Raw genomic sequence first — 9,160 nt, 5'->3', positions numbered from 1 at the left:
CCACAACAATATAACCAATCGAATAAAGATTTTGTATGATACTGAACAAAATGTCGTGGGACATCGCTACGTCAAAATTATAAAATACAGGTTGTCTCCAATTTTTAAACAAACCCCTAGCCATTACAAATTGGCACGTTTTAAAAGGCCCATAAATTTTCTGTTGCTTTCTTTCCAAGTCTAATTTATTCGAAATATATATCTCGTCAAAGGTAAGAACAGTTAATTTTTCCGTGATTGACAAATTACATCCTATACTCGACATAATGTTGAAAACATCATGTAAAATTCCAGGCCAAACGCTGAACCGATCAATCCAATTTTGCAGCGTTGATGCACACGGTAATGGAAATTTTTTTACATTTCTTAAATACCTGTAAGCTTTTGGACTTAATGCTCTTAATGAAATGGCTGGTGTAATATCTTCAGCTGACCATTTGACATGACTCCTTGTCGATGACATTACCATTTTAATCTGGCCAGGTGTAAATACCTTACGCAGAGCATCAATGGCTATTGTTTCCGCCTCTTTATGCCTATATTCTTTGCCATTTTTTCAACTTCTGTTTGCAACTATGTAACTTGTATACTTAAACTTTGATTTTTTTCTTCTAAGAATTCTTTTTCTTCTAAAAGATTTTTATTTTTGTTTAGGAGTTCTTGGTTCCGTTTCTCTGCATTTCTTAATTGCATCAATAACGTTTCGACATCAACATTTGCATTATTGCCAGTCTCTTGCATTCTGTAAAATACATAATACTTTTCATAACAATACATACTAACAAATTAAATATGATTCGAACCTATTAAATAATAATTTTAAAGAAACATTTAATTACATACATCTCTTGTTGCACCGTTTTATTTTGCTCTTCCATACTTTGTATAGCGGCTTTATTTAAATTTTTTGCAACTTCTTCCATATCTTGTGTTTTGTTTGTTTCCACATTTATTACAATTTCTTCCCGCGATAAACGCTGTTTCTGTTGTGCGTATTGCACAAGTTCTGTGTATGTTGGAACAAATGACTTAACCCTTGTTTGCCACACTGGGATCAAATCAACCCCACGACCATATTCCCTTAATTATAAGTACCGAAACCTATGGGGAGCGGGTCTATAGCGACATCTGTCAATAGTTCGAGCATGCCACTATCCCCTCAAGCTAGTGGCATTACGCCGGCGGCCGGGACCGTTAGTCTGTCTGTGGCAGTCGGTCCAAAGCGCAGTGGGATCACCTGCACCCCAGTGTGACAAGTAAGGCTAAATTCTTGAAATTTCAGTGAATTTTTTTTACACTGTATTTCGACATCAGAGTGAAGAATAAGGTTGGTACATCATGTATGACGGACCAACCTTATTCTTTACTCTGATGTCAAAATACAGTGCCAAAAAATTCACTAAAATTTCACGAATTCAGCCTTACTTGCCACACTGGGGTGCAGGTGATCCCACTACACTTTGGACGACTTCCTCTATGAGAAAGCAAAAAGGAATTAAAAAAAAAAAACTAAAATTGATTGTAATGCTTCTTTTTTATTGTTTATAACATGAAAGTTTAATTTATACAATAAATATTATAGCATATTTTGATTATAACACAAAGTTCATTTTTTCACGAAATTCCTTCCTTCATTTCTCAAAATAAATACCTTTTTTTAAAGGGCCACTAAACTACTATTTTTTTTCTTGTAGTACTACATCAGTAGAAGACTCACCTAAATTTTTAGCCATTTTTATGAAAAAATAAAAAAATTATGAATTTTTTTGTAAAAACAGCCATTTTTTCATTTTTTTGGGGCTATTTTAATTTTTTTATCATACATAATTTTAATTTTTGGCTATATAACCTACATCACTTTTAAAAGTAAGCTTTTAAGAAGTTCTAAAAAAATTGGCAAGTTAAAATATTGAATAGCTTATTTGTTATAACAATTTTTGTCGCTGGGGTAGATTCCACCCCAATGTGGCAAGTACGTGACGTCTACAGAAGTGTGGCAAGTAAGGGTTAACTCTGAAAGAATATTATAAGGCATTAATTTCATTTGTACATTTATATATATAGATACACACATGTTAAAATACTCACGGTACTTTAATTTTTTTGTTGTCTTCTTTGCTCTGCGACATATCTTTTCGCTTTTTTTCTAGATTTAATGTTGGAACAGATCCCTGTTTCAACCTTAATACTTCTTTAGCTGGTTTATTTTGTAATCGTGGTTTTGTCTTCTCAAGCATCAAACAATTTTCATCAAAATGGATTGCGCATATCCTTGCTGTAAGCATATTATATCATAATATAACACATGCAATAATGACATTGTATTGAGTTGGAAGTTAAAACATTAACTTAATTATCATTTTCTTTACATTAACTTACCCGAATCAACTTTCATATCCGTTTCTTTTCTTTGGCAGGCATTAAGCCATTGCTGACGAATAGATGTTTCTTTAAGAAAAGTAAAATACTTAATTCCTTTCGTCCCATTATGATTCGTACGATTCTTACAATTTTTTATACAGCACGTTGGCATAGCTTCTCCGCAAAAATAGAATATCTAATATCACACAATGTAACCTTTAACTGTACTTCACAATACTATGGGAGGAGCCATATTGCTTTTGGCATCTTGGATAAAATTCTGATTGGTCAAAGAAAATGACGACTGCGCATCCTCGAAACTGTTACACCTGTCTTCTAACACCATGGATTTATATAAGAGTGTAATAAACCCCATTCACAAAACATATCGTTGTGGGGACTTGAAAATAGCTTCTCTCACCCAACCCCTATCCACGCAGCCTCGGGGGGGGTCTGGGGGGGGCGAAGCCCCCCCCAGTAACCCAGCTCCTGTCCGCACAGCCCCTGTCCTCGCAGCCTCGGGGGGGGGGGTCTGGGGGGGGCGAAGCCCCCCCCTAGTCACCCAGCTCCTGTCCGCACAAACTCTGTCCGCGCAGCCTCGGGGGGGGTCTGGGGGGGGCAAAGCCCCCCCCAGTGGGGGGGTTGGGGGGGGCGAAGCCCCCCCAATGAGCGAACCGCTTAAACCTAATTTACAATTACAGCAATTGCAAAGCTCATCGCTGTAATTTAATAATAGTTATGTTGGCCACGTGTTTTGTCGGGCGGTAAAAGCAGACTGCAACGTTCAAGATTTTGGTCATGTCAAATACGTTATGGTAGTAGAGAGTTTTCCCTGTAAAACCTTTTTTAAAACTTTTTTTACGTTACGTATTCGCCGAGTAGTTGCAATTAAAAAATGGGCAAAAATTTACTGACAAAAAGAAATTTCCCAATTTTTTTTAGCACAGTATATATAAGAGAGTAATAGTAAACGACAAAAATGTAATAAAAACGCAGCCTCTGTTTTTATATCAATCATTTATTTTCTCCATACAAATTATAAACATGTTTTTCAAATACTGTACATGTACAGAGTTTTATTATATTTTTAAACTTTTAATTTAATGATACATCATTTTATTTATTTATTTATTTATTTATTTATTTATTTATTTATTTTTCATTTACTCGTTAAAACAGCTACTTTGATCCTCGATTCGTTTCATTTATGATAATAATATACAGGTAGATTTTTTTGTTTCTTTTTTTTCTCTCCGATCATCATCATTTTTACAATCAAGCTCACGTCTTTGATATGGCAGTTCCAGGATATGAATAAATAGAATTTAAAAGAAATGTAATGACATATATATAGGGAAACGAAATATATAAGAAAGATTGGATATTTCGTAAATTGGACGCTTTTCCGGATTTTGCACAAATAAAAAACTTGTAAACAAAAATTTAGACTAATAAAAAATTAAAAGGTTTAATCGTAATATATGCAATTGCGGAAAATTATAATTGACAATATTTTATAATATTTGAACGTACACAATAAGGCTTCAGAAGCCAAGTGGGATCGTGCATGTGCGTATATAATGTAAACATAATCCAATTTTCCGTAAATGCTTCATCACGTGTATTAAGCTGGGTATACGCACTTGGCGAACAAACAGCGAATGTTTGCTGCATGTAGCAATTTGAAATTTTTTATTACATCTGTCAAATAATGACAACAAACGTTTACGTTCGCTGTTTGTTCGCAAAGTGTATACCCAGCTTTAGTCAATAAAAGTCTGCATCTCAATTCTTTTCTGATTTTTTTATGATTCTTATGTAGGTATATTTTCAATTCTCAAGTTCCGTCAAAATATACATGTTTATGTTTATACTTGACAAAGTAATGAAATAACTGAATGTGTGTGTGTTTGCGCGCGCGCTTTACTGCAACACTTGCTACACAATGACATAACTGGAAAGAAACAAAAGTTTTGCTCAAGTTTTGCAATTTAATCGAATTAACAAAATGTTTTTGACATATAAATTTGGTGATCGATTAAGCTCTCTTGGAGTTTACTTGATAACGATTGAAAGCGTTTGATCCTAATAATCTTTATTTCTGACGGGACACCACGTGCATCGCGACGTAAAGCCGTGCGTGAGATATTTCAGTTATAGCGGCCGGCTGTGCTGAGATCACTATCGCAAGGTTGCCGGCTGGCAACCTACAGCACTTGTTACTTTTAGTCGTTTTCGTCCTCATCCTCGCGCGCTCGTCCCGCGAAAGAACGAATGTAAACGCAGACACCCCGCGCTACCCGCTCGCGCTCTCCGCGTACGCTTTATAATTGATCCGCACCGCGCTGCACCGCGCGAGAGAACGGAGAGAACGCAATTCCAGTTTCCCGCTCGCATACCTCCCGGTGCATTCACGCTCGCGCCGCGGCCGGCGAGTCCCTCGGACGCTGCGACGCGAGCTGAGGCTCCCGCGGGCGACGATACACAGGTGAGGGACACATCTTTACGCTTTTCCTTGCAATAGTATTTTCATATTTTCGCGATTCGCATTTCTTCAGTCGTATTCAAGGGTTCAACATCGAAAACGAGAAATTTCCCGTTTATTGCTATACATGTAAATTTTTTACTATTAAAATAAATTCTTTACATGCCATCGGCGTGCACACGACAGTATATACGTTATGTAAAATATACTGAAAACTCTTTTACTATTCGATATTGGTAAATTGATAAAATTATACAGTAGCAATCAACTCAATGTATTCTATATTTCTGGGGAAAATAAATCTTGTGATTGCTGATTGATGGACATTTGTTCTATTCAATCCACGAGCCAGAGGGCGCAAGTCTTTGATATATTTTATCGTACTTTAATCTATATTATCGTACATGCATGATGATGTACAAAAAAGCAAACTTGTTTCGATATACGTGTGAGAAAAACCTTTTATTTCTCATGTTGGAATTCAATATTATTGTCCAAGCGTTTCTACATTGATATTAGTATCAGTTTTTATATTAATATTAGTATAAATCATTATGCCAATCAATATCATTGATTAATTAGCAATGCGTTGTATTAATTTGAGATTTTATTATCAAATACCGGTAAAAATTTTTTCATGTAAAAATATAGAATCAACATGTATAAATGTGTATAAATTATGTATAAATATATAAATATAAAATTATATAATATATAAATAAAGCATGTCCATATATTACGTTTTCTTGATTTATCGTAAAAAAATTGTTGATTCTTTTAAAAGGTTTAAATAAATAGTAAATACCAAAGTTTTAGGAAAAGAATCAACAGTATAAAAGTTAAAGGTACAAGCCTTTTGCCTCTTGTAAGTTTGGACCTGTTTCTTTTATTGTTGGAAGAAATCAGCATCAACATTATTCAATATAAAATTACTTTTTTTTAGCACAAGAACAAGAAAAATCAATTTTCTTATAGCTTTTCGGACATTGAATACAATCCCGTTTGCCAAATTGCTCTACTTATTACGTCACAATTTTGAGAAATTAACAAGTTGCAAAAAAAAAAAACTATTTTTATGTATTTTGGCATGTTACAACTATGATATGTGACGTGTTGGACAAGTTTTTAAGCATTCAAAATTAAGCATGTTGTTGGGACTTTCTGCTCTTAAAAAAAACTTATAGTGTCAATTATGGTTAAAATTAAAGATATTAATAATTAACGTAAAATCTATAGAGTCAAAATTGCATCCATTAAGCATCTATATTCTTTAGTCATGTTATTCAAATTCAAGTTTTTCATGTCGTTGAATACTAATCTAATTTTAAAATGGATAAATTCAAAATGACAGAGCCAATATGGCAATCGTCATAATTACAAGTGGTCAAATTTTTACTTTTGATATTCATCATATTGGCTCCGTTATTATGAATTTATCAACTTTGACATTAGATAAATATTCATCAACCTGAAAAACTCTTGAGCGTTTGATCGACAATGTCATTTAAGGATATTTCATAGATCCTTAATGGTCTCTGTGTAAAATATTATTAATAAACAACATAGAGTCTCAACTTGAAAAAATAAACATTTTTTAATTCAATTCACATAAAAAAGTGTCTATTCATTGCTCAAGTTGAGAGATTCCATGTTAATCATTATCATCTTTTACTATAATCGACACAATAAATTCCTTTCAAGGGTGAAACCCAACAAAACTTGACAATTTTTATTGCAATAAAACTTGGCCATTATGTCACATATCGTAGTAATATGCCATGATGATGATGATAAATTTTTTTATTCCTATAGAGTGGAACATGGGGTCTTGACGAAATCGCGCCATCCATCCCTGTCCTGTGCCAACGCTTTGGCTTTAGTGGCTTCACCCCAGGTCTTGTTAGTCGTCTTTAATACTTTTTCGATGGTTCTTTGCCAGGTATTTCTGGGCCTCTGCCTCTTCTCCTGTGGGTTCCAATCCAAGGCTTGTCTTGCCATATTCTTTCGTCGCTTACAAAGAGTATGACCGATCCATTTCCATTTTCTTTATACAATCTAGAGTTTGATGGGGCTCTGGTTTGTAATCTCCCACAGTTTTTCATTGGATATTACATTAGCCCACCATATTCCTATAATGTGACGTAGGCATCAGTTTACGTAGGACTAGAGACTGTTTAAGATGTTGTTGTTCATTTTCCATGTTTCGCAGCCGTAGAAAAGGACGACAGACTTGACGTTGAAATTAAAGATTTTTATATTTGTCTTCTGCATAATTTGCTTTGAGCGCCAGAAGGGTCGCAGCTGAGCAAAAGCCGCCCTAGCTTTATTTACTCGGCTCCTAATGTCCGCCGCCGTACCTCCCTCCGTTCAGGCCCACCATGCTGCCGAGATGGTAGAATTCTGGTACTCTCTCAATGTCGGCCTCCCCCAACCTCAGTCTTGAATTATTCCGGGGATTAATCCGCGCGCTCTTTGGTCTTTTTATTGTTGATCTCTCAAGTCCGATGCTGGCTGCCTCAGTTTTTAAATTGTTGAGCTTTGCCTCCATGTCTTGGAAACTTGTTGCCAAAAGACAGAGGTCGTCCGCAAAACTGAATCCCGCGGCTTTGGTTTGTTGATTTACGAAGCGTGCAATCCAGTGTCATAATAAACAGGATGGACGAAAGGAGACAGACATCCCTGCTTCACCCCAGACTCTACGGTGATGGGTGGTGAGAGCGTCCCGCAGTGTTCCACCAGACACGTATGTGGCCCAGACCAAACGTATGATTTTTTGAGGGATGCCAAATAACGACATTGCCGTCCACATCCTCTCTCAATCAAACGAGTCAAAAGTCTCAAGTCGACGAATAGGGTATATAATGCGGCCTGGTGTTGTGCAATTTGTTCAATTATAATCAGAGTGTGTTGATGTGGTCGGTCGCGTGGATCTGCCTTCCCTGAAACCAGCTTGTTCCTCTCGTAACATATCGTCAACTGGCTTTCGTATCCTGTTCAGGATGATACGTAGCAGCATCTTACCGCATACCGGAGCAGTGTGATTCCTCTCCAGTTATTGCAGTCTGATTTGTCTCTTTTTTTTTTGGCAGTTTAATCAGGGGGAACCCCCTGGTTCCACTCACCGGGAAGAGTCTCCTCGTCCCAGACCCTTCCCAGCAGCGGCTCCAGGATGTCAGTCGATATATAGCTCAAGTTTGTCTTGAGGATCTCAGAAGCGATATTGTCAATGCCTGGTGCTTTTCCACCTTTCATCTCTTTGATGGGTTGAATGATTTCGTCTTTGGTGGGTGCTGCAATACTGATTTTGGATTTGTCCGTGGTTTCAACTTTTTGCACGTCTGCTGTTCTTGGTGCGGTTGTGGCATTGTTAAGAACCGCAAAAGTGTTGTGTCTCCAGCGCTCGATTTGTCGCCGCTCGGATGTTGGGAGCGCACCGTTCTCATCTTTGATGGGTCCGTCCGTTCTACAACTTTTTTTTTTTGATAGGCGCTTTGTTAAAGCGTAGGGGAGACCGGGGCGGGTTGTCACACTTATCAAATACTGATTTTTAAAAAAATGTTTGCAATATTTTCTAATATTGTATAGTACTTTTTTATGTAGCTACATTCTTTAGGTATAAGAAGAAAATATTAGACTTGCATATATTTATACACAAAAAAGTTGATTAATTCTAAGCAAGATTGTGAAAATGTGACGACTTGAGGCATACCCAGGGTTGGTTGTCACACGACTCTGGGTTGGTTGTCACATCTTTTATATAGAGGAAACGACAATCAATTCCTGTTTTAATCTTTTCCTGCCATTTTATTTTTCATCCAGGATGCAGGCATATCTCAATTGAATTATTATTGCAAGCTAGATTATAAGCAAAAGTTTTGATTTCCTTGGGAGAGAGACCAAAATAAATATCCAAAGCACGTAAAATGTAATTTACCAATTCTTGTTCTTGAGACTTGAAAAAATCTGTCTAGCTCTAGTAGCAATATTTTCACATACATGGTCTTTTTCTGGAATCTTCTTGCAATAGCGAGCTAATGTACGATATCAATGATTGATATCAAACTCTAAAGCAACTTGTCGGATTGACAGGTTAGCTCATGTATTTTCACAGCTCTGACAGCCAAGCATAATATCGAGTCGAGTTGTACCTCTAGCTGTTTTTCTTTCGCAATTTCGAGCCATAGAGAAAAACTACAAAAATCTGTCTAAAAACACTATTTTATCGCGTAATCGCTTATTGTATACGGATAAGGGCTAAAGCACGTTGGTTCGGCAATCATTTCACACGCATGCGTAACCTCACGTAACCTACAG

The 9,160-nt window shown here is 36.4% G+C and overlaps 1 protein-coding gene across 1 annotated transcript; it reads right to left on the bottom strand.

Moving 5' to 3' along the window:
- Positions 1–2,734, bottom strand: LOC139814735 (uncharacterized). The gene is made up of 4 exons (XM_071781213.1): positions 2,380–2,734; positions 2,089–2,275; positions 844–1,035; positions 1–742 (listed from the first exon to the last, which is right to left on the bottom strand). Exons 1-4 carry the CDS (start codon positions 2,531–2,533, stop codon positions 574–576), a joined length of 702 nt encoding a protein of 233 aa, XP_071637314.1. The 5' UTR covers positions 2,534–2,734; the 3' UTR covers positions 1–573.
- Between the last annotated feature and the right edge of the window lie 6,426 nt (positions 2,735–9,160).

The sequence above is a fragment of the Temnothorax longispinosus genome, chromosome 6, assembly GCF_030848805.1.
Source record: "Temnothorax longispinosus isolate EJ_2023e chromosome 6, Tlon_JGU_v1, whole genome shotgun sequence".
Lineage (NCBI taxonomy): Eukaryota > Metazoa > Arthropoda > Insecta > Hymenoptera > Formicidae > Temnothorax > Temnothorax longispinosus.
This window is presented reverse-complemented; position numbering and strand designations above follow the sequence as displayed.

Coding starts and splice junctions, on each gene's coding strand:
- LOC139814735 (XM_071781213.1), bottom strand. CDS start 2,533: ATGCCAACGTGCTGTATAAAAAATTGTAAGAATCGTACGAATCATAAT. Junction 2,276..2,379: donor GGATATGAAAGTTGATTCGG/GTAAGTTAATGT, acceptor ATATGCTTACAG/CAAGGATATGCGCAATCCAT. Junction 743..843: donor AAAACGGTGCAACAAGAGAT/GTATGTAATTAA, acceptor TGTATTTTACAG/AATGCAAGAGACTGGCAATA.